The sequence below is a fragment of the Lissotriton helveticus genome, chromosome 3_1 (genome assembly GCF_964261635.1).
Source record: "Lissotriton helveticus chromosome 3_1, aLisHel1.1, whole genome shotgun sequence".
Taxonomy (NCBI): domain Eukaryota; kingdom Metazoa; phylum Chordata; class Amphibia; order Caudata; family Salamandridae; genus Lissotriton; species Lissotriton helveticus.
In genome coordinates, this window is record NC_136061.1 from 823,542,065 (window position 1) to 823,569,280 (window position 27,216).

The following is a 27,216-nucleotide window of genomic DNA, read 5'->3' on the forward strand; positions in this document are numbered from 1 at the left end:
TTGACATCGCCAGCTTGACTCTCGGCATCGATGCCGGTCTTCCTCCACAGCTTTTTCACCAAATTGGTCAAAAGTTCCCAAACTTTCAGGAATTCTCCTAAGAAGGTTCCTTGGTGCAGGAATGGGTTCCACAGCACTCACCAAGGGTTCAGAAGCTCTGGTTTGCCTCTTGAGGTCTGCGACACCAACTCCCACAATGCACCTTGTCAGTCCAGAGAAATCCAGGTGAATTTGGTCAGCTGGAGTTGTCCTTTTAGTGGATGTTACAGGTTGCTTATTCCAGCACTTTCCTACATGTTGCTGCTCAGGGAGTCCAATCCATTTACTTGAACAGTCAAATTCCTTCTAGTGTGGAGCCTTTAGAGTACAGTCCTCCTTTTGAGTGCAGTCCTCACTTGTACAGTCCAAGGTTCCAGAAGGGGAGTCCTTCTTTTCCGGATGTTTCAGGCAGGGACCTTGGGGGCTCCTAGAGATCTCCTATATTTATTACCTATTCTGGGCTGGCAAGAAGGGAGGGCAACCCAACCAATGGGGTTCAAGTTGGCGCCCTCTGTTATGACCACTTCCTGGGAAGTGTGGTATATTTCTGATTCAGGCTAAGGCTGCCAGAGGCTAGGTAATCAGAAGAAGCTACTACATGGCTGTTTTAGGTAACTTCAGATAAATAAGTTCTAAAACTACGTTCCTGCAATAGTTATACTAAATCTGACCCTGGCAGGTTGTTGGATTTATTGTAGCTAATATTTTGATACTTTAAAGTAGGTTACGAGCTAGCTCCTGTCAAAGTTTGACTTTATTCAAGTTTAATAAAGCCTTCCCATCTCAGCCCATGAATCTAGCAGCACTACAGTGGGGAAAACAATGTTGTCTGTTTTTCCCCACCAGGGCACATAAAGCATATTTTATAACACCCTTGGGGCCCCTATGGTAGACCTTAGGGGTGACTGTTATACAATAAAAAGGTAGTTTTGAGCTTTGGAATTAATTTTAATTCTAAAGTTGAATTTGGGCACAGTTGTATTTTAAAACCAGCTTTGAAGGCAGGGCTGGCATTAAAATGACACCGGACACTACAGCAGTGTGCACGTAAGTGCATTAAGTTAATGGGGGTCTCTAAACCTACATAGCCTACCATATACTAGGGACTATTGAATTGGAATTACACCAATTTCCTTACAACGTTTAAGGAGAGATCACTGGCCCTGGGCCTGCTTAGCAGAGCCCATGGCACTTTCAGAGTCAGTAACAATAAGTATCAGCCAGAAAATGAGGGAGATCAGGGCAAAACAGATGACTTTTGTACAACCTCTACATTAACTCCTAAATTAACACTAACAAGCACCCCTTTGTGGTGCATTTTTTCACTGCTGAGCCGATGCAGTAATCAAATTAGTTACTGTGGTAAAAGTTTTATTTCTCCTCATATGGTTTCCCAAAAAATGGTCGCTTTCATTTCACATAACTCCTAGGAGAGTTTATCTCAACCTATCAAAATGGCTGCCGTACCCATGCGATAGACGTGAGTTTGAGGCGACTCGTCAATCCCAAAATGCACGGACGGTAAACAAAGCACTGCCATGCTCGCTGATCGTGCTTCAGCCCGTCCCATGAACTGCTACTGCCTGTCTTCTGCTTGTGTTGTATATAAGGTGGGGACGTGTTGTAACTTCAATATGGCACCAGTTCAAGGAACCATACTCAGGTGTGTTTTTTAACCACTTGGCTGCTAAGGGGTTTTCCCCTCCTGTGCTGCATATTTATGAATCCCATTATACATGACGAGATGACCTTGTCATGAGCACAGATCCAGTGTGCCTCATGACGAGTTCACCTTGTCATTAGCATGCAAGTGGTTAAAAGATATTCAGGTTCTGGGTCCATTCTCAACCGTCTCCCTCACGCCTAACATAAATGCCATTCCCAATGTGATAGCTACTTGAGCATACAAAATTACCTGTGACAATAAAATACCATGTTAACACGAAATAATATAACTAACTAATAATAAAGGATTTAATTGAATGTGAAATACACACGATAATCCAAATTATATTTTTCATAACATTCTAGTTTGTGCCTAAAACACCAACACACAAGCATAGTAGTTATCTCTGCATGAGTATCAGCAAAAGAAGGATATGGCTGCAGGTTGTATGTATTTACGCATGCTCCAGAATGTTTTTAGAGATCTAATATCGACGTTCTATCCGTGTTGCTGCTGTAACACAAAATTACAAGTAAGTTGACCCACACACATACTTAAGTTTGCTCTCTTAATTTCCTCACTTCCACCTGTTTTTCTCAACTATTTTGAATGTAATGTAAGTTATGAAAACACAAGTGACTTCTAAGTTACTCCCATAGTTAGATTCAAAGTCAAAAATTTGTTTTTGGGAATCAGGCCCTAACTGGTGCAGCTTCAACTGACTCAATAGCTGATTTTATCTTTTGACTCTTGATAAAAAGGTAAATCTATTTCTCACAGCCAAAAAAGGTGAGTGCATCCCTGCCCCAACTTTCAGTAAGTATTCCCCTCTACCATTCGCGGCTTGCAAGACACGCGGTTGGGGGTGAGTGGGGGGTGGGGGTTCATGCCGGTGTTCTCTGGGGGGGTTAAACAAAAAAAACGTACCTTACCAAGTCCGCGGCTACTTCTGCTCCTGGCCAGGTCCCACGTCTTCCTGCTGCTTTCCTCAACAGGAAGCAGGCATCCTCCCTCCCTTACCCTAAGCCCATCACAACGGTGCAATAAAAGTGTTGTGATTGGTGCGGGCGGCGCCCAGCTGGGCACCTGTAGGGAGACCATTTTCTCTATGTAGGCTGCATGCAGCCTACATAGAGAAAATGCAGAGTGCGCATGACTGGTTTGGTCGGCCCGAGAGGGCTGACCAAACAGTCAGGGCCCACAGCATTGGGCAAGTCACTCCACCCTGCCCCACCCCCCCAACCAGGCATACCTAACTGCTTTCTCACAGCGCGAGAAGCAGAAACATAAAATGGTATTTAAAATACCATTTTATGTTTCGGCTTCTCGCACTTAGAGAAAGCAGTGAGGCGATGCTCCTCCCTGCTCTCTACTCAACAATGGTCACTACGTAGGCAGACGTCATAATGATGCATGGCCTGCCAGTGCCTAGATTTATTGTAGCATTCTGCAATTGAGATAGGCCCATGGGCAGAGGTAATGGGGCCCAGACAAAAGAGGGACCCACTGCACCTCAATTGCAACTTTCTTTTAGTATGGGGTGGGATGGCTGATTTTTTGTGTCCTTTTCATGGTAGCTATGCCAAGGCACTCCAAGCCATAGCCCGTTGCAGTCACACATCTGATCCACCATTTACACACATGTTGCTATGTTACAGAAAAACCAGAAGGGATTTAGGAAACACCCTCCAATGGCGAGCAGCTGCTTCCTCATTCCCAGCCAGCAATGGTCACTAGGTTTGCAGCAACTCTATATATGTTTTGAATTCTTCCACACTTTTGATTACTTCTCATAGCTCATAATGTTGATTGGTTTCTCTAATAGCTCATTTTCTCGATTTTTTTCTAGTTTCAATGAGGTGTTGTGCCTGCATTTTATATCACATCCCTGCTAATGTAGCAGGGTGTCTGGATATTTATTTCATTTTATCCTCAGCATGTATGATAATGGTGGTTATGCTGAGGGATTTCACAGAAATGGACTGAGACCCAGAGCACGACTGTTTTCCGGAGTGGCACAACATGTATAAGCCTCCTTCTCTGAGCATGACTACTGTCAGATTATCGACTGTGGAGTACTGACACTGGTTGTGGCAACTGATTAGAATTGCAGGGCAGGCATCATGTTTACCTGTTGTCTGCAAACAGAGAGTTGCGTACTAGCCTGTCCTGTTTAAAATTGTCTGTTGGTTCCCTGCAACTGACTCCTTTGCACCATTCATGTGGAAATTGAATGTGGAATTGAATGTGGAATGCATGTGTGCACTTTGTATGTACAGAATGATGAGCATTTATGCTATGCTTGACTGTTGTGGTCCGAATATTCATTTTGGAACTCCTATGTATGAGTGGTAGATAAGATGGAGGGAGCCTGCCAGACAATAAGGTGAGAGGCAATCTGAGCGGTGGACCTGTGGAATCCACAATCTCTTTTTTCCACGTAAATATAAGTAAGTATAAGATCGGGCCAAGAACCCCAGTTGATGTGTCAGGATTTTCCATCTACTAGTGCCAGGAGTCCCATAAAAGTTAAGGCCAAGAAATCCAAACTCCAGGTTTGGGATAGTGTACTGCCTACTTCCCTTGTAAGTTTTCAGAACAAGAACCTGGAGGTTCAGTATCCTGATAGTAAGAGCTGCCTTAAAATCACCTTGAAGGGTGGAAACACAGTGACTTCTGGAGATGGTTGCTGGAAGTACCCTTGCATGAAGGAAGAAACTGCCTAGAAAAGGAAGACCAAGAGGAGCTGTGCATGCAGAACTGAACACTGGCCCACTGCGACCCAGTGAAAGGATCTCCATTCCAGCTCCTTTGACACTGCCCTGTGATCCTTGTAACGCCCGCAGTGTCCACCATAGTGAGGCAACTAGCTCCCTGAATCTTTGATTGTGTGTGGGCACCACAGTCCTCCTGTGCACTTACTCAGACTGCATCCAGAGACTAGTGGTATAGCCTGTGTGTCTTAGTCTCTAGAGCAAGGCAGGAAATGCCCTCCCTGGCTGCTGTTTGAACTGTGAAATAGAGCAGTAATAATGGTTTGGTGGGCCCCGCAGGCCTCTGGGCTCTGGTGCCACTGGGTCTGCTGCACCAATGGAAGCTATGTCCCCGCAAGAGACAGCAAAATTGATTACAGAAGACAGATTTGGAGAAGCCCATATGACTGCTTAGCACTAGGAAAATTCATAACCATGTCTAAGGTTTTATGACCAGAAGATGAAGCACTTCTCGTAGTTTGGCTTTAAGAAAAATTGCAATTGCATTCAGTATTGTTTTTAATCACAAATCAGTGACACGAATCATTGCTGTGATCTGGATTGGGCTCTTCATTTGTTTGGGTGTCAGGCTGGGGTTTGGGCCAGTGGAATATCTAGCAGTGAAGAGTTTTCTCCCCATTACAATCATGAGGTCTCTACCAATGTCTGCCTGTGCAATGCCGTCTCTCCACACTAGAAGGTATGTGCCTATACACAACTCCATCATTGGGGCCCATTACTGGAGTTATTGGGGCTGGGGCCGAGTCACTGCTGCTGCCCAGGGTCTGTGTCTGAGCACTCACAACAGTAGAGGTGCCTCCACCTCAACCCGCTGTGTACAGTAGAGTAGCACTGCATTTCACGCCATCAGCATACATTTCAAAGACTTCAGGGCTGCTAGGATGGTAGCTTGAGCAGATCTACCAGTCTTAGCAGTGGTTTATGGCAGTGTTGGTGAAGTGAAAGGTGATTGTACTCTTCAACTTTGCATGGATGATGTTTGTAAGCACTTGGAAGAATTTGGTGGTAGATTGCAGCTGGGATGAGTCCACGCCTAGTCTAATCCAACTTCCCAACAGTTGGGTAAAATATTTTTCCCCTCTGCTTTCCATGTATATTATTTAGCTGCATGCCACCATTAAAGAATTTTTACTTTTTCAAATAAATGCACTTGCTAGACAGTGATTTATTAACTGTTAGTAAAAGCTTGATTGAGTTCTAAATCTATATACCACACCACTCCCATGGAAAATCCTTGAACCACTATACTTCACTACCTTGCATGTTTACTGGAAAGCGGTGCACTTGGTGCTCGGTTTTGGGACCAACAGTAGGGTACGTCCCATGATGCCAGAGGTAAATGGCTCTTATTGTTACAATATGATCTCAGTAACCTATGATTGCACACTGACTCCTGAAAAAGTTCTCACAATAAACGAGTTCATATCTAAAACACACTTGCAGGCAATGGATGCAAAGTAATACCAACACAGCCTGCAGGAAAGCAGCCATTGATTACACGAAACCATGACATGAGCTTCAATCTCTTGTTAAATACACCACACAGGCCTGACGTCGGAAAAGCCAATTTTTCAGTCAGTGACCCCTACGACCTATACAAGTGACCATTATGTATGTGTAGGCAGCCGTCGCTATTCAAGCTCCCCAGCAGACAGGACCTTTATTCACTGAGTTCATTCAGCAGAGAGCAATCAGTCAAAGGAAGTACATTGATTTCATTGTTAACAAACGTATAGGAAATAATGTATATGGATTCATTAACTTAATAACCGGCTGTGCAATGTGTTTCACTCAAGGAGTTCAGAAAGAGGGAGAGCAATAATTGGTTATCTGCAACGAGGCCCCTTCAATTATTTATTCTTGAATATTAACCCTTAGAGTACAACCCGTTTGAAATTGTTTAGAATAGAGACTTAATTTCAACAGCAACAGGACAGGTTTTACAAACTAATACGTTTTGTGAGTCGTAGTCTAGGTTCACTTGTCTAAAACAATTGCTCACACTTGAACAGAGTGATTTGTAAAAAGAAAACTAAATTGGCTAGCTTGAATAAAAAAATGGGAAATTCAGTGAAATGGGGTATTTTTCCCTCGTGATATATACACTTAAAACAGTAAACTCATGATTTGTATTTGTATTTGTATGTGGATTTATAAAGCGCGATTGCTGCCCGGGGACGTCCAAGCGCTAAGAACCAACAGAGGGGCGAGATGGCATCAGGGGGGTAGATGGAGCAGTTACTGAGGGGAGTTGAAGAGGAAAGTTTTGAGTTGTTTCCGGAATGAGGAAAGGTTGGAATTGGCTCTCAGATGGAGGGGCAGGGTGTTCCAGGTCTTGGAGGCATTGTGGGAGAAGGTCCTACCGCCGGTTCTGGCCTTCTTTATTCTAGGTGTTGTGGCCATAAAGGCCAGGTTTGATCAGAGATTCCTAGTAGGTTGGTAGTGGGAGACTAGGTTACGGGTGATGAGGGGGGCTGTTTTCCAGAAGGCCTGGTGCGCGATACACATTGCTTTGAAGTGTATTCTTTGGCGGACTGGTAACCAGTGTAATTTGATCAGACCGGCTCTGACAGATTGCCGGCGAGGGAGCTGAAGTAATGTGCGGGCTGCACAATTCATGATGAAATCCCTTTTGAAAGATATTTAGGTCACTCCTAAATCCATTCTAAATGATTAGTAAAGCAAACAGAGGAATATTTGTCAAGTTGAAAAGCAGTGCTGATGATTTTAGATAAAGTCTTATTCACCTACCAACTCTTTGCCTTGCAGAATAGCAGAGGAACCCTACTTGGTGCAGAGTCAGACTAGAGCAAGGGGGAGAACATGAATGCTTGTGAATCTAAAAAGCTACATGTTTGCGGTGGGGTCGGGGCTTTGCAGGACATGACTGGCTCTACCCTTAGCCCTGCTTCATTTGTTCTTGTGCCCGGCATTTCAGAAATACCCAATTTCCCTATAAGTCATCTCTATCAGTAAACGTACAGCTATTCTAATTCTTAGGAGCCTTAATCCAGCACTGCCAAATGCCAGGGTTGCCAAATATCAAGGCTGTCTGCTTTTTGATTTAACTTTATATCTCTTTCTTCCACCATACAACACTTTCTGTCTCTTTACAATTTGCATGTCATTTTCATCCCTGCTTTCTTCATTCGTCACTGTTTTTCCATTTTTCTCTTCTCCCCTTTCTACCTTTCTCGGTCTTGCTCTGGGTCCATTGCAAAGGTTGTAGTCCCCAAATGTCACAATTGGTATCAGAAGAATACAACAACATTTTCAGAACTCCTCAATAGAGGCTCGGTGTGAGCCGGACTTGGAGATTGTAGCAAACAGGTCACTGGCAGCTGGGGAGGCGAGGTGGGGAATGGGGCAGTGGGGAATGTAGAACATCACTTTCTGAGCAAGTTGGGAAGAGCAAAAACACACAGTAGTTTTGTGTCATTAGGAAGATTCAGGATGGTGTGTTCAATCAACTGGTTATGTTATGTTAAGATTTGTAAAGCGCATGGCTGCCCCAGCGACAGGGCGTCTCAGCGATAGTTCCTGCCATTTGCGTTCCCTTTCCTTTCTTATTTGTTTTCCGTTGGCTCCTACGGGTGGTTAGGGTAGGTCAAAAATTCCCTTCTTTCTCAGATGCAGAGCATCGCTTCCCTCGATCCTGGGTCCTGATATGCTAAGTATCTTCTGCTGGGGCAGACCTCCATATTTGGTTCCAGGACAGTATGCTGATCATCTGAGTGGTAGCCACAGTAGTTCCACTTCTACTCTAATCCATTCTTATTGACAATTCCTCATATTTTATTATCACCTTATTCATTTAGGGTTAGCTGGCAGCACCTTAATTTATGGCATTGTGGGGGTTACCAACCAGTCCAACATAGACTTTATATACTTTATGTGATTTTAAAAATTTGAATGCAGAGTGACTTACTTTTTGGTCGTGAAGAATGCCTCTGAACCTTGGCTAGGGTCGTTAATAGGCAGAAACATGTTGACCCAAAATTAGTGGTATATTTGCTTACAACCCCTAGTCCTCTTCTTTTGAATCCTGTCCTAGGAAACCATATAATAATAAAGATATTTTGCCTCCAAGACACAGTTTTAATTTAATTCCAGTTCTCTTTGCACTCTGGCCCTCAACACCCACATCTTTGGTCCCTACCTCAAAACACCTCAGCTCCTCTTCTAATTGAAGGAAGTCACCTGAATCGGGTCACCCGGGTCACTAACGACCCCCTATATGCCTTCCCAATAAATGAAGAGTCGGTCAGGCAGTAGAGAATACAAACCAGTTAGTTTATTGGAAATACTCTGCAGCGGAGCCCAGTGTGACAAGTCTCCTAAGATGACTGCGGAGGGGTCTGGTCTCCCTCCACATGGTAACATCAGTTATTTAATTCCAACACCTCTTGAGACCTGCCCCAAATGGAATTTTCCAGCTCAGGCCACGGTGATCAAAAGAAGGCACTGGCCAGGGAACGTGCTATCTCAGTTCCAAGGCCACTTGGCAGCTCTCTAGTCTCTACCATGTAAAACTATGTGAACAAGTGTATCTAACAGTAAAGGTATGCAACAATGAATAGTACATTCATTAGTACAGCAAAGCTTTAACCTAGCAGCACAAGCCAGAGGAGCAGGTCAGCCTTCTTGCAGAGGCGAGCACTTCAGAGACAGATACTTGATCTTGGTTACGAAACAACATGGCGTCAATAAAGGTGGCGCCATGCATGCTAACTTTACGAGAACAGGGGTTCGAACATAGCAAATAGGGCATTGTGGTCATGCGCATTACAGAAATAACATTTCAAATCCAACATAATCCAGAAGAGTGGTTGCCCACACCAGGACCTTGCAGCCCTAGTGTGAGGAGCTGTGATGAAGCATGTCACCCGTGGGTGAGTGAGGGTTCCCATTCTAAGACAGGTCTCTCCCACTATGAATAGGAACATTATTCCTTGGCTCCTACTTTGTTTAAACTCCACTCTGGGTATCCTACCCATTTTCTAGTTCCCCTGTTTCTATTTTTGAGAACGTACTTTTAGTGAGTCTACGCTATCTCATATGGACGAAGGCTGGAGTAGTTATAAACTCAGAAGGGAACCTGCAACTTGCCTCTTTGGTTCCTCAAATAGCCATGCTTATCAATGTACTTGGATTTGTCTAACATAAATCTACTTCAAAAAAACTGAGCACTACTGAAGATACAATACCAAGCATAACAAATGGGTTCCTTCTATTTTTCCCAGCTGGAGGTTTTGCTTTTGACTACAAGTTTTTAGACTCTTACTGTAAGTGAGACTCACCACCTGAGTCTCACTCACTGTAAATTTATGGTAACTGGACTGAGAGTGCACACCACCGGTACCAACCTTTTCACATAAGGTCGCTGTTGTGTAGCTAGGATTAGAGGCTCTGGGCTGGATGCACATGAGCATGTGAGAACATGAGGGAGCACACATGTGCAGGCTGCGCAAGTGAGACTACTTTCTTGCGCAGCCCTTATCTGCACACTGATGCCTATACACTGTACTAGAGTTTGATCAACTCGCAAAAGACCAAACTAATGGCTTCTAGACCTCATAAAAATCTTAAGAATACATTTACTTTAGGTACTACTTGATTACAAACAGTTCAAACTTTTTACTATCTTGGGGTTATGATCACTAATTCTCTTTCTTGCCCCACCCCCCAGATCCTCAAATGTAGTTTTATCATTCCTCACAACCCTGGTGGTATTTTGAAAATGCTCACATCTTCTCAATTGCAGGCAACCTCTCTAGCCCTAAAAGTTTATAGGGCTGAAGGTCAATAAGCAGCACTCTATGGCACTGAGCAATGTGAAATCTCCAATCCTAACTCGCTAAAGGTCAGATAGTTGAATTTTGTTAAATCTTTGCTCACATTATCCCAGTCTGCTTTATCCATACCCATAATTATTTTTAAGAATTGAATGCTTTGCTGCTCTTAAAGGTTCTGGTCCAAAGCTGAACTGGATATGAACAGAAGGGACCTTCTAGACAACAAGAACCTTAACACTGGGAAAAAACCAAGCCGTTTTCACACCTTAACAATTGGTTTGCAAAGTAATCCTGCATTTAATTTACACCTCTGATGAGTTTATTAATTCAATTCCAAAGTATTGCTAGGTTAAACTTATGGGATTTCCTCGTGGCCCAGACGCACTATTCCATCAACCTGGGAGCTTTCACTACCTAATTTCTATCCCACTAACCATTTCCAAAATTCAAGGCCTTCTTTGATGAGATTACTCCCCCTCCCTTGTGAAAAGTATATATATAAAATTTCATTTGGACATTCTGCATTTAGAAGCCGTCACCAACAAATGATCCACAGAGCACCCTTCTTTGGCTGAGTGTAACTTGTGTGAGTGCAAAATTGAGGATATTGGCCATTTCCTTTTCTTCTGTCCTTACTATGCGGGCCCTAGACCCAAATGGATCCATTCCTTTTGCTTTCTCTGGGTCTAGACAGATTAAGTACTGCCCACAGGTTCTTTAGTACTGATTCTTCAAGGAGTATAGGGGGATATTATCAAGAACGGCATTAAAATTATCGCCGCTCTAGCGGGAGCAAACTGCCACTAAAGCGGCGATAATGGGCTTGATAATATGACCTTGTGAATTTCATTAGAAGCCCAGGTTCTGGTGTGAACCTGGGTTTCTATGGGAATTCACAAGGGCATATTATCAAGCCCATTATCTCCACTTTAGCTGCAGTTTCCTGCCGCTAAAGCAGCGATCATTTTAACGCCGTTCTTGATAATATGGCCCGTAGTGTTTACGACCAGTAGATACCTATTTGTTGCTTGGTCTATATGCTCTCGATTCCTTTCAGCTCAAATCTAGCACCCTTTTCGGGAACCTAGTTTCAGCACAATTTTCTATTATAGTGTATCATTAAAATTGCTATTATTTTTTGTTTATCTTTCTTTGTTCCTCTCATGCACACTTTTAGTGTATGCAGGTTTATTTAGCCAGGACCGTTTATAATTTTATATTGTTACGTTCATTTCATTATTCTAGCAGTACAATCTGACCAAAAGATTTCCCTTGAGAATTACAATGTAATAATTAGCCCCTAAAAATTGGCAAAGCAAACTGAGGTTACACTGCTATACTTTTAAGCACTTTATTTGACATTTACTGCCTCTGCCTAATGATGCAGTTTACATTTTCAACATGTGTCCCATTTTATTGTTGTATTCTGTCATTCTCTGGTGTGTATTTTTACTTGTTTCAAAGAATATATACTGAGATTTTTTTTTAAATCTATTATTATGGCTTTTGCCCGAAATAAGGTTGTCTACTACTTCTGGAGCTTGGTCAGTTTGGCTTAATACTGGTGCTCAGCCAATGTAACACTACACTAGAATCCAGTGAATTAAGGGCCAGATGTACAAAGTATTTTTGCAGTTGCAAATGGTCGGATTAGTAGAATCAGGTCTTTGCGACCAGAAAGATTCTTTTGTAAATGTCCAAAATGCAAAATGTCATTTGGTAATTTGTCACCGAATCACATTTTGCATTTGCAAATTTTGGTTTTTGGAAGGGATGTGTGTGGTGCGTCCTTCCAAATACAGAATCGGTATGGTATGTATACTGCTTTGCAACCAAATTCCAGTCGCAAAAGAGTAATACTTTACCACCAGTTTTGGTGGTTACTCATAGGCATAGGTGAAGGGGTACAAAAGGACCCCTCCCCCGTTGAGAATGCAAATACAAATATTTTTTAACTGCCTACTCTTATAAAATGAAACTGCAAAGTTAAATTTTTATTTAATTCATCCATGTGCTTTTAAGGAAAATGGGCTGTATTTAAAAAATAAAAATAAAAAGCTTTATCAAAAAGCAATCATAGACATGGTGGTCTGCTGACCTCAACAGGGAACCATCTCTGTGATGGCTGTGACTCCTAATAGGTCGCAGATTGCAACCTACCTTACTAATATGCATGAAGTAAGTCTATTTGTTCTCCACTAGGAACAGCTAATGAAACTCAAAAGAGTTTTATACAGTAGGAATACCGATTTCCTAATTGCGATTCAGAGAAAACATCTAGCACTTAGTTCAATGTTAGGGGTGGCAGTGGTGCACAGCCATTTTAGCTATTCCCACAGGAGTTACTCACTACTCTATGTAAGACCCAACCATATTAACAGAGTACCATGGAACCAGAAACATCAGCACTACAGAGATATTAAATACACACTCATTAAGCCTGATTGCCATCATCCCTTACGCACGAGAGTTTGTTGTTTAGTCTTGTAGTTAACGATGCACAGCCCTGCGATTTGAGAAATGTGGGTATTGATTGGTGAATGTCTTCATTATTATATTTTCACAAATGAATGAGCCAGTTCTGTTCCTAGTGCCATCAATGTTGAGTTGTACACAAGTTTGAAGACTCCCCTGTTCAACCTGTGATCACTTGCACTCCATCAGCTGCCTTCTCATTGTCCACAGAAAAGGCTTCAAACTGATGGGGCCTGTTGCAGTTTTATTATTGTTAGGAAAGGTAGCAAGAATCAATTTTGCTCATCCTGTTAGGTCATTCGTTTTAGACATTGATTCGATTTCCATATACGTGGTTCTGTCAATAAAGAAGAAGAGAGATCTCTGGGAGAAGTGCACATTAGGGTGAAAAACAGACCCCATGGACGCAACATGCTTCATTGTGAGGCGGCCGTAAGCGAATACAAGACAGCGAATCATTCAGAGTATGACTTGCCCAACAACCTGGCCAATAAAGAGAGAGAATCCTCAAATCCTATCTGCTGGAGTATATCGTTTAAGCATCTGTAAAAGGTGATAGCTCCAGAGTGCTAAGCAAGCAACATGGATGCATACATTAACCTGTAATGAAATGGCACAAACATACAGTGTATAAGTAAGAGCTTTTAATAAATAATTAATTAACGAAAACCTTTACTGGCTACCTAGTTATCAGAAATACAGTCTGTTTTCTTTTTATTGAATTCTGTATACAAGATTTTTTTTTAAATCCTTGATTCTGCAGTCTTGTCTCTGGCCCAAAATTGTAGAAGAAATCTGTCAATTATCAATGCTATTTTAGTTAGTACAAAACATGGTTTCGGAGGATGAGCACTGAAAACAGCCAGAATAGGGATCTGCCTTGACCAGATATTTGCAATGGCTTTCAGATTATGCAGAGAGTTTTCAATGTTAGTTTCCTGCTGTATATTAACATCCCGTCAGGCGCTGTGTGTCGGTGAGGTAGTCAGTTTTGTATTGTTTTTCCCCTTACCTCTCTCTATCAGTCTTTCAGTCCTTGAGGTGTGGAGCTGACGCATGAAACATAATTATAAGGAAAATTAAATGAATCGTCCTGATGAACGAACTAGAAGTTTTAGTCGGAGAGCAGATTTTGAACACACTAACACTCCAGACTGGATGCACCTTCAAGGCATTTTGGTGTACGGTCCTTTGTGACTGATTCGGTGCAAATAGGGTGACTGAGACCCTAATATAAAAAAAGTTAGGCTCCTTAATAATGATTTTAAAAGAAATTTCTTTGTAAGTGAATTGAAAATAAGGACAATATTTCTGAATTGTTAATAGACAATTGATTTATTATTACATTATTGGTGCATTATAGTTTGCATAAAGCCTATTCCTTTCCCACATAATAAGTAACCTAAATACGATAAAGTGACCGTTATAGGAGATATTTTGTTTCCTCGCTGGTTGTGAGAGCAGTTGTAGCACTTTCGACAGAGATGACAATATTTTTAAACCTGCCGCCCAGCCACAGCACGTGAGGCTCCCCGAAGTCTTAGTTTTGCCATATATGTGTGTGGCTTAAATACACATTGCAGCATAATCATGACATTTAAATTCCATGCCACTGGTGCAATTTCTGAGACAATGTACCTTGGTTTTACTGGAAAGCAAAAATGATGTGAACCCAATTAACAGTGCAATTTCAGGAGCAGAGACTGTGACACTGATGGGACAGAGTAATGCACAAATAGGTTTCAGTGCAGTGCTTAATTTGTAAAAAAACAAAAAAAAAGTGCCGGGCTCTCATCTGGAGGCCACTGCAACATACACCGCCATTACCCATGCCTAGCTGCCAATGGTGGTAACAACACAACTTCTAACCATAACACTCTGACAAGTGTATGCCAATGTGGACTATTCCAAGCCCCCAAAGCTATAAGAATTACATTTTTAATGTATAATAAATTAATAATTGACTGTTGTTGTGGTCACCTCAGACAGCGCAACATTGTGGCAAACTGCCACAGGTGCCGGTGTTGACAATTAAGTGCGGGTGCCGGATATACAGGCTCAAATTAAGAACTAGTTCATTGCAAATTTGCTAGGGTAAGGTTGAGAAATAGGCGGCATACAGGGTGTTCAATAGATCATAGGCCTCCAAAATTGGTCTACAAGGGCCAACCCAATAGCAGATAGGTTTTGTGAAAAACTATATGCACTATTCATATTTCAATTAATTCTTTGAAATACATGTCATATGGAAATACTCAAAATGTGTCATACATCTGGGCCTGTGGACCAATGTTAGTATATTTTTTTTAAAGTACAACAGTAGGCAGGAACATTGAATGTAAACCTGTGAGAACATGTTGTCACTGTAGGAACTGAATATGTTCTTAAAAATATTCTAAACTATCCACCTCATTTTAATTGAAATTGACACCCTGTATGGAATGGAGAGAACAGCTCAGCAATCACAATGAAAGAATGCAGGCACCAATTGCTTTAAGTTTGACTGCATTTTAAGTTCAGTTTGAGTGGGCACATGGGTAACATAGCAGACTGGGCCAGATGACTTGTGTGCCCACTTTTGTTGGGTGAGATCAGGGGTTGGGTTCTATTAGCCTTATAGCCCTACATACTGGTGGTTATTATCTACTGTTAATTAGAACATTGGAATGCGGACCACTCCATTGAATACAATGAAGTGCTCCGGGCTTCTATAGGCAGGTAGAAGCCTGCAGAACAACATTCCAATGTTGTTTTTGTTCACAGCTGATTTACCCCCCTCAGGCTCTGAGAGGCCTTTGTTTTTCAGTAATTAGAACATTCTGCCCTCTAAGGGCAGAATGTTCTAATAGCCTTAGAGCCCGCCTAGCGCCTCGGGCCTTTAATGCTGGAGCGGGCCTTTAATGGCTGGTAAAGCCCGCAAGGTCAGTCTCTAAGGCTAAATTGTCCTTCTTAATATGCCTCCTTGCCTTTAGTTCGGGTCCATAATTGTAGTACTGGCAATTAACTGTTGGTAACACTATGTGCAGAGGCCATTAATCAGTGTTAGTGCTCTAAGTAGTGGGTAATAAGGATTAATTAGAACTACAACAAATATTCAGAGACTTTCAACTCACAAACAATATTTCAAGTTTGAGTACCATGTAAGAACAGCAGTATTTGCTGTGTAATGTAATTCTCCGTCCTTGTTTTGGTTGGTTTTTAAAGATAAGCCTTTCCCAGGTATATCATCGCTATTTCTTTTTTCTCTGCAAGCTGACAAAAACAAGAATACCAAGGAAAGTGACAAGGCTAAGGAAGACCTGGGGTGTCTGCTGTCTCAGATCAAAGAAGATGTGCCCTGCAGCTGCAGCTACTGTCAAGAAAGCACAGGACAAATAAAGCAAAACTGTGCCTTTTCAGGAATCAATGCCAAGAAGTCATCCTGGCCACCATTAAGTGGAGCACCTAAGCCAGCTGAAGGGCCGCAGGCTGGAAAGAATAAAGAGCCAGATGTCGGTGACTTGAAAGGTGAGCAGATGATAGTGTGCTTTAATGTTACTAGGAGATTTCATCTCATTTTGAGGCCACAAAAATTGGTAGTGAAAGATTTTTGCAGGTATACGTGCTCTACACACGCATGAGTTACTGTATTTTACTTCTGTTAAGAAGGAGTTCTCGGTATGGTCCCCAAAAGCAGGTGCAAATTGGGCTTTTGCAAAGCTCTGGGCATATTCCTATTTTACATCCGTATGAAAAGTATTAAAACATTTGCATGTGCAGTTTACAGATGACATGATTCACCCATGTAAGTGCATAATGTTTAGAAACCAGGACTACTCACACCTGCTGTTCTAACTCTCTGTGTGCACGCTTCACACTTTGTATAGGGTGCCCATGTCACTGATTAAGACATTTCACAATTATCTTATGATGGTCTCCCCATTACAAACTATTTTACCTCTCTACATATTCAGACTCTGTAAAATCTTGAGGCTTTCGTGCGCTTTCCCATTGCACAGTCTGCTACATTTGCAACCTGGATAAATAGTTATCCAGTGAATTTATATGCTTTGAAAAGTGCAGGTACATGTTCCGTGTCACCCTACATGACTTTTAATAAATCATTGCAAACATTGGAGCAAGGTTTAGAAAATGATTTGGAGCTAGGTAACATGACCTAATTTTGAATTTGATTTGGAACAATTGCAGCTGATACTGGAGAGCAGATTGCTTTTTCATCTGTGAAAATCATGTAACTTGGGACATTTTGAGATTTGCTAATGCTGCTAATTTGATTGCAGTATATCTGCTCCTGCCCCCTCTGCGTTTTGTTCTCCCTCTCTGCTCCCTGTCCATTATGCTCTTATACATCCCTCTTTGCTCCCTGCCCTGTCTGAAAACTCACTGCCCTCTCTTTTCATTCTCCTCCCTTCTCATGCATGGACCCCTCTATCTGCTGCCAGCAGCGGCTCCTGGAGGGATAACTGTGGGGCGGTATGGCGGGGAGGGGCGGGGCGGGGGAGGTGCAGGGTGGGTGGTAGTAAACTACGGCATATGGCTAAACAGAGGTAAATAAACAAATGAATAAATAAAACGAATCTCATTGCGCCTGCTGCATCGCATTTGGCAATGCAGCGCGCGCAATGAAATTCGTTTTATTTATTTGTTTACTTACCTCTGTTCGGCCGTATGCCGTAGTTTACTACCCTCCACCCTGCTCCTCCCCTGCCCCGCCTCACCGCCCTGCAGCACTCCCTCCATGAGCCGCTACTGTCTGCTGCCCCCTTCTTCAGACCCTGCCCTTTCTACTCCTGTTCCAAGTGAGCATTCACTGCCTTCTCTGCCTCTTGCCTCTTCTGTTAACGCACTGCTCCATCTGCTCATATACTGACCCTGCTCTTCCCTCCCACATCTGCACTCACACTGTCCTTTTTGCACACACATGCTCCATCTGCTCATACTATTCCCACTACACCTTTACTGTCCTTCCTACTCCAAGCTCCTGTTGGTCACCGTCTCTTCCAAGCTGCATTATTTGTTAACTGCCCCACCTGATTGCACACTGCCCCTTCTGCTGTCTGCCCTTTCTGATCCCCAAAGTGCCCTCTCTGATTTTTGGACCTTGGGTTCGTACTCTGGCCCTTCTGCTTTCTGTCGCGTCTGCCTACATATAATCCGCTCTAATCACTCAGGGCCTGATTCACAAAGGTAACTCTACACTTTTGTGCAAGTTTACGGGGCCTTATTTATGGGGTTTTGCCGTAGGGCAGTGCCACAGGCATCCCTGCTGCACTGCCCTACTGCAAAAGGAAAGGGCAGGAATGCGCTGTAGCAAATATGATATGGCGCATTCCTGTCATTTTTCCCTGCACCAGCACACAATGGGCTGCCATGCGCCAACGCTGGCACCTTTGCACCATGGTTTAAGGGTGCCTGTGTTGAGGGGATGATTGATTTTGTGCAGGGAGAGACCCTTCCTGCACAATATCAATCCATTCAGACGCTTTCCTTTTTCTGTGTGCTGCAGAAAAATGAAAGCACGAGGAGAAAGTTTTAATTTCTCTTCGTTGCGCCTCCCTAACGCCAACCCTGGGGGGAGAGCCAATTGGGCCTCATAAATGAGGCCCACCATATTTTTGCAATTCACAAAGGATTTTTATGAGTAGTATCTTTTAGACTGCGGAGTCTCCGCACTTGTGGCAGAGACCTCGTACATTAAAAGACAGGCAGTCGTACACATACTACTCGTAAGATTGCTCTGTACATTACAAAGAACCATAAACTTACACAAAAGTGTAAGTTTACCTTTGTGAATCAGGCCCTCACTGTCCTCTTTGCTCCTTCTCCGTTCTAATCATATGCTGTCCCATAACCTTTCAGTGCTCCAAGCTACATCTTCAAAGACATGTTAATCATCTAAATGGAACTTAGATGTGAATAGGTAATTTCTGAGCATAAATATAAAATCACAAGTCATAGAATCAGGATATGTATAATTTTCAGATTGAAAAGTGTACTTCCTTTGGTAGAAGCATGGCCATAATGACAGAATATTCAATGCTGTGAATTTAGGTTATGGACAGGATTCAGGGAATTTCATCATTGGTTGTTCAGTAAATGCAGGCTGGGATACATCCAAAAATCTCTAGCAGATACAAATGCGCACAGGTCTACTCTAGTGAAAGGCAGGGGCAAGTAACTTTCAGGGGTATAAATTGTACATCCCCTATATAATGCAGGTGTATTAAAGGTCTTTGTGCCCAGGGAGATATTTGACCTACAGAAAGTAACAGTAACTTTATAGTTGGGTGAAATGTTCAGTTTTAAACTCTGCAAACCACTGAAATGCACCTGTTATGGTTAGAGTTATCTCAGCTAGCTGTACCTCGTGCCCTAAGGTAACTATATCTCAATCCCCCACCTTGCACAGTGATACTATTAATGATGTCAAAGAAGATGTCATAAGTTATGTAATATGTAGGGTAATCAGCAGTGCATGGTGTGGGCATGAGGTATAGTTAGTTTAGGGCACCTTAGTGCACGAGCGATTAACCATACCACACAATTCTTCGCAGGCAATTGGTATTGTAATGACTGCAGCTGATGATGGTTCTCCCAAGGACTCTGTAGAGGTGGGCTGTCCTGCTCTAGCTGTTTTCTCCTGCATCATCCGGTTGTACACCCCTTCATAAATTGTTTGTAAGTGCTTCCACATGGAACCTGCCCAATGTGATTACTTCTTGGTAGTGCCCTGGATAACTGCTTGCCACAAGTAGTGCACTGCACATATTTAGCTGTAACCTACTTTACTCCTGAAGGTATTGTAAAATGCTACCAAACACCACTTTGTTTTTTTGGAAGTGGTCTATCCTCCTCCTTATCGGGAACAGTTTCTCGAGGTTCAAACTGGACAGAAGATGAATGTTCAGGAATTGTATGAAAGAAGAACAACATTGGTTCTCAATCCTCTTTCTACAGAGTTAAATGGCAATACAAATTTTTGGGCGTGGTTTTACATGTACATGGGTGGGCTCCTAATGTACCCAATCAAAAGGCAGGGCTGGGGTGTGTCATTGAGCGAATTCATGAATCCAGTCCGAAGATTCGCTGATTCGCTAAAAGTTGTAAAATTAGTAACTTTCTTGAATTATGATATAGGAGTCCATAAATATACTTGTAAATATGTTCACACAGATGTCATTAATGAAAATAGAGGGAGGTACATATGTGAAATGCTGTTTACAAATTTTGGTGAATCCGTAGATTAAACTTCGTGGATTCATTCCGATAATTTGATCGGAATTAAAAGCAATAGAGTACTGGTGGTCACGTCTATGTTTTAGGAGCCGCAAAGCTATGGCGGAATAAAAAATGTATTGAAAAAATATAAAACTTGTATAATTACTTTTACGTTAAGTATGTATGTCATGTTTATCTTTTAAAACAAATATAAAGTAGAATTAAAAAAAAAATTGTAGTATACTTAGGGGCCCATTAGGATAGCGGGCGGATCGCCTCCGCCACCTCCGGTCTGGCGGGGGCGATCCGCCCACCATCCTACCCTGAATGACCCCCCGCCATATTAGCATGGCGGGGGTACCGCGGCGGACGGAAAGAATGTCTGCCGCTTTTCCGCCCCGGTCGTCTTGCGGCCGGGGCAGAAAAGGGTTTATATGGTGGCGTGTCTATTAGACACCGACAGCCATATTAGGATAGGGATTTGTGAATGCCTTTCTGTGGCGGCAATGCCGCCACGGAAAGGCATGCGGAGTCCCGCTGCGGGGGCCCGATGCGGACCCCCATGGACTCCGGGGGGTGGGGGGTGCACATGGGGGGTACCTATGGTACCCCCCTGCATCTCAATGCACAACATGACAGGCACCTCACAATGCTAAAAATGCGGGAAGCGCCCGCCACTGTGGTAGGCGCATCCTAATATGTACAACGGAACCCCCGCCCTGAAGGCGGGTGGTCCTATTCACCGGTAGGATGACGGGCGGACAAAGTCCGCCCGTCATCCTATTGGGGGCCTTAGTATTAAAATGAAACCCTAAAAATTAACTCAAAGAACTAAACATTACAGGGACATAATACTTCAGAGATAGAATTGGAAAAACCTTTGAAATTTACTGAAACAAAACAAAGGTTACAGGGATTTTAGAGTTAGGAAATATGGAATTTATAAAAACCTTTGAAATTCACAAAAAAGGTTACAGGAGTGTTATAGTTAGGAAATACTTTAAAACGACCAGAGGTTACAGGGACGTTATGCTTAGGCTCAGATTTCACAAGTACAAAACCATAGAAATTCAGCAGTAACAGTAACCTGAGATAACTATGACTTACGCCTCCGCAATGCACTGCTTATGAACTCACATTTTACATTACTCATGACAAGGTCAGTGACATCACTGATAACTTCTCAAATTACATCACTGATGACATCATCCACAGACCCACTCAGACACCTACTCATACCCCATAAAACCTCTCCTACACCCACCCACACAACCAGTCGCACACCCATTCACAGACCCATAGAACTACTCACACATGCCCTCATACATAGAGCCACTCACACACCCACTCACTCACCCATACAACTACTCAGACATCCACTCACTCACCCATACAGCTACTCACACAGCCACTCACTCACCCCTAAAGCCACTCACACACCCATTCATTCACCCACAAAACCAATTACATACACATTCATACACCCATAAAACCGTTCACACGCCCACTCACTCACCCATACATCTACTTGCACAGACATTGATGGCAATACACTCACTCACATACCCACTAATTTTCCCATATACACATACTAACACACCCACTCACTTACCCATACAGATACTCACACACCCACTTATTCACCCACACAGCCTCTCCACTCAGCCACTCACACACCCATGCAGATACTCACACATGGACACAGACAGCCACACAGCCACTCAGATGACAAATGTTAGATATACTATCCCTCAATAGTGGTACAGAAACAAAAGTAATTTAACTTATGCAATAGCTTAGGTCCCGTTTATGAGTTTGGCAGTGCAGTGCTATGTCTAACCCGCTGCTGCACCGGTCAGGCCACCCACCAGATTACAAAACTGTCTTGTGTCTGGCATATTTTTTTTAATGCTCCCTTGGCAGTGCCCTGTCAAATGGACACTGTAATGGGAACGCTATAATCGGTTCCTGCACTGCATGGACTTTAAAGTCCATGCTGTGCAGGAACTGTGGTGCATGCACACAGTGGGGCACATGTTGTGCCCCCTGCATGCACCCCAGGACACAGAGGCACAAAGGGGCCCTGTAGACCCTAATTTGATTCCTCTCCACCACGATTTTCATGACGGTTGAACCTCCATGAAAACCATGGCAGAGAAGAAACTCATAAAATGCTTGGTGGGACTGTGGCGGTCCTGCCAAGTATATTGTGGCCTCCTGATTGCCCCAACTCCGCCAGACGATGGTGGCTCCCTGTGTGGCTGCAGGGCAATAGAGGCCCAACCTCCCTAATTGTAATAGGGCAGTTGGAAGACCACCACTGCCACTTCTCCATGAGTCTGGCAGTCTGTGGATCACCAGACTCCTAATAGAGCCCTTAATATATATGTTTGAGTGTAAGAAACTTTTATGAAACACTTACACTCACTGGATGATGTCAGTAATGACATTTGAAATGTTATCAGTGATGTCATCTGCAATGTCACTGACCAAGTCATGAGTGATGTAATATGTGAGGTCATCAGCAGTGTACTGTGGGTGTATAAATTATATTTTGGCTCAGGTAACTATAACTTCTGAAAATCTATTGTTTTGTAAATGGAAATTCAAGCCTGACTATAACTACCCTGTAGCATTTGTTTTTTCACTCAATTTCTATGTTTAGAAAAATTATATTTCCTAAATATAACATCTCAGTAACCTTTATTATTTTAGTCACTATATACATATATATATATATATATATATATATATATATATATATATATATATATATATATATATATATATATATATATATATATATATATATATATAGTTGTAAATAGGTAGCTATAGTTAGGACCAAAGCTTCCATAGGAAAAGCGCTTTTTGATTTGCCAATAACGTTGGCACTGCTTGAGAAATCTCCACAAAATTTCAGAAAATGGCCCCTTTTTGGTTCAGCTGCTGTCTTGAACGGTTTGCAGTGATCTGTGAAGCGGGGGCCTAGAAAAAAGGGGTGGTCCCAAAATGCGCTTTCCCCATGTTATGTCTACGGGGATTTTTCAGTTTTTGAACATGAATACAGCCTAAACTGCTGAACGGAATTGCACCAAAGCTGGCATAAAGCTAGAGTTTGGTCCAGAAAGTGTGCTTTTTGTGATTTGGTGTAAATCCAATAAGTAGTTTCAAAAGAACACAAGTTGAAAAAATATAGATATCTGGGGACGCGAGTCCTTGAAGTGGACTCGCAGATTTGACAAAAATTCGATTGGCTGCCACCAGGAAGTGTTGGCAGCCATCTCGTGACTCGTCTTGAAGCTGAGTCCCTGGAAAAAGGTAAAAAATAAAGAAAAGGGGGCAGGGTGGGAATGCCCTAACCCCCAGACTTCACTGTGCTTTACTCCACTCTACGCCGCTCCAATCAATACTATTCCACTTTACGCCACTATGCCGTACCTAACTCCACTCTCTGCCCCTCCACTGTACACCACTCCACTCTACAACACTCTGCTTTACACTATTTCACTTTACCACAGCGGTCTTCAATCTGTGGGGCGCGACCCCCAGGGGGGTCGTGGAGTCCTGGGAAGGGGGTCGCAGATTCTGCAGAGTGCAGTTCCTGGCATTGGGCTGATCGACGGTGCTCACGGCGGAGGCCAAATTCACACCGAGGTGTGAAAAACATCAACGCCTCATTAACAAGTAAAAGGTCTTTTACAGACCTGTCAAGTACGTGGGTGTGACTGTGTGTGTGTCCCTGAAGCTGTTTCAGCCGGGCTCACATACACGAGCTGGGAGTGGGGAGCTGGGGGGGTGTGGGGGAGCAGGCTGTAGTGTAGCCCTTTGAGTTCAATGGATGCTGCGCGCCTGGAGCTGTGGGTCCCGTGATATGTCCCCCGCCCCCAGCAGGGAGACACAGAGAGGCCCTCCCATGAGTGGGAAAGAAGAAGGAAAACGACGCAGAGAGATACTGATGGGGGAGAGAGAGGCACAGAAAAGGTGGGTGGATGAATGATGGGTGGATGGTTGGATGTAAGGCTGAAGGATGGATGGATGTGTGAAAAGGTGGGTGGATGAATGATGAGTGGATGGATGAATGAAAGGGTGGATGGATGAATGATGGATGTATGGATGGAAGTATGAAAGGGTGGATGGATGAAGGATAGATTGGTGAAGGATAGATGGAAATATGAAAGGGTGGACGGATGAAGGATGGATGGATGAAAGGATGGATGAATGATGGATGGATGGATGTGTAAAAAGATGGGTGGATGAATGATGGGTGAATGGATGGATGAAAGGGTGAATGGATGGATGAAAGGGTGGATGAATGAATGATGGATGTATGGATGGAAGGATGAAGGATAGATTGGTGAAGGATAAATGTATGGATGGAAGGATGAAAGGGTGGACGGATGAAGGATGTATGGATAAAAGGGTGGATGGGTGGATGTGTGAAAGTGTAGGTGGATGAATGATGGGTGACTGGATGGATGAAAGGGTGGATGGATGAATGATGGATATATGGATGGAAGGATGAAAGGGTGGATGTATGAAGGATAGATTGGTGAAGGATAGATGTATGGATGGGAGGATGAAAGGGTGGACGGATGAAGGATGTATGGGTGAAAGGGTGGATGGATGTATGGATGGAGAAAAAGTTGCAGGGATGAATGATGCATGGATGGATGTGTGAAAAGGTGGGGGGATGAATGATGGGTGGATGAATGGATGAAAGGGTGGGTGGATGGATGTATGGATGAAAGGGTGGATGGATGAAGGATGGATGGATGGATGGGAGGATGAAAGGGTGGATGGATGAAGGATGGATGTATGGATGGGAGGATGAAAGGGTAGATGGATGAAGGATGGATGTATGGATGGAGGATGAAAGGGTGGATGGATGTATGAATGGATAAAAGGTTGCATGGATGAATGATAGATGGATGTGTGAAAAGGTGGGTGGATGAATGATGGGTGGATGGATGGAAGGGTGGATGGGTAAAGGATGGATGTATGGATGGAAGGATGAAAGGGTGGATGGATGAAGGATGGATGTATGGATGGAAGGATGAAAGGGTGGATGGATGAAGGATGGCTGTATGGATGGAAGTATGAAAGGGTGGATGGATGCATGTGTGAAAGTGTGGGTGGATGAATGATGGAGGGATGTGATGAGGTCTAACAGGCGCATTTATGGTTATCAAAAGTTGATGATGAGGAGTACCAGTTTCTAGAAACTTTTGTCGGAAGGGGGTCCTTACGCCTAAAAAGGTTTTACAAGGGGGTCTCGGCATCAAAAAGTTTGAAGACCTCTGCTCTACCACATTCCACTCTACACCACTCCACTCTATGTAACTCCACTTTATACTACTCCAGTGTACGTTATTCCACGGTATACCCCTCCACTGTATGTTGCTTCATTCTATGCATCTCCACCCTACGCTATTCCAGTGTATGCCACTACATTGCACCTCAATCCACTCTACACTACTCCATTCTACTGTACAGTATTCCACTTTGCACCACTTGACTCTTCGTCACTCCACTGGATACTATTCCACTGTACACCACTCCACTCTGCAATATTCCGCGGTATGCCGCTGCTATCTGCACCACCACACTGTATTCTATTTCACTGTACACCACTTCATTGTATGCCACTCCTGTCAATGCCACTCCCCTCTTTGCCAATTCCCTCTAAGTCATTCCTCTGTACACAACTCCACTGTACATGACTCTACTCTACCCCACTCGACTATACTCCACTTTTAACCATTCCACTGAATGCTTTTCCACTTTACGCCACTCCACTCTACTCTACTCCACTGTACCACCACACTCTACTGTATGTTATTACACTCTAAACCACTCCACTCTATACCACTCCACGGTACCTCTCTCCACTCTAAGCCACTACACTATTCCACTGAACGCAACTACACTCTACATCACTCAACTCTATGGTATCCAACACTATGCCACTCCACTCTACCCCAATCCACTGTATGGTACTCCACTCTATGACCTCTCCACTCCATGCTACCCCACTCTATGTCACTTTACTCTTTGTCATTCCAGTCTATGCCACTACACACAAATCACTGACAGAATATCGACCTACAAAATATCGATGCAGGAATATCGAAGGCAAGAATATTGACATCCTATTTACTACATGGTATGTACAAAAATACCGAAACCAAAATATCGATGTTAAAAATATCGTAATTAAAATATCGTTTTTTTCTCTTAAAAAAATGTGTAAAATAAAGTAAAATAATACTTATAAGTAAAATAAACATAGTTAAAAATATTTAATAATGTTTAAAATTAATAAATAATACATATATAATAATGAAACATTAATTAAACATATACATAAAATAAATAATATATACTTACTTAATAATACGTTTTAATAATTATTTTAATTACTTAAAAATTATGAAAAAATATTATGAATTACAAATACATCTACACACATAGAACAATAACATAAATAACAAGTAAATAATTATGTTTAATAAATTACAAAACATATATTACAATATTTCAATATTTTTTAAATTAATTATATACTACATTATCTAAAATAATACAAAAAATATTAAATAGCTAAATATATAAAACTACTATTCAAAGTTCAAAATAAACTACAGTAATGAAAACATTGGAAAGCATAGGACTTAATATTACTATTCCCACTCCAGAGAGTGTAACAGTAGGGAAAGCCTTGGATAGCGTAGGGGTAAAAATTACTATTCCAACTCCAGAGAGTGAAACAGTAGGGAAAGCGTTGGATAGCGTAGGGGTAAAAATTACTATTCCCACTCCAGAGAGTGCAACAGTAGGGAAAGCGTTGGATAGCGTAGGGGTAAAAATGACTATTTCAACTCCAGAGAGTGCAGCAGTAGGGAAAGCGTTGGATAGCATAGGGGTGAAAATCACTATTCCTACTCCAGAGAGTCCAACAGTAGGGAAAGCATTGGATAGCGTAGAAGTTAAATATAACATACTTATAAATAATTGTTGTATTCAAAATAATTAATAATTACATTTTTTAAATAACTCTACATTATTTACAAATACTCATTAATAATTATTAAAACATAATTACAATTGAATAATTAATTAACAATAAATTAACAATAAATACCAATAAATATTAATTAATAAATATTAGTTACCAAATAATAAATATAGAACAATAAAACAAATGTCATTAAAAAACATATTAATTATTAAAAATGCATTACTAATT

General features: G+C 42.4%; 1 protein-coding gene across 1 annotated transcript in view; it reads left to right on the forward strand.

The window, feature by feature from the left end:
• C3_1H1orf94 (chromosome 3_1 C1orf94 homolog) overlaps positions 1–27,216 on the forward strand; it is a 623,539-nt gene that overhangs the window by 235,403 nt on the left and 360,920 nt on the right. The window contains exon 3 of the mRNA XM_078683767.1: positions 16,002–16,256. Within this exon, the coding sequence (XP_078539893.1) occupies positions 16,002–16,256 (255 nt within the window). The remainder of the gene's footprint in view (positions 1–16,001; positions 16,257–27,216) is intronic.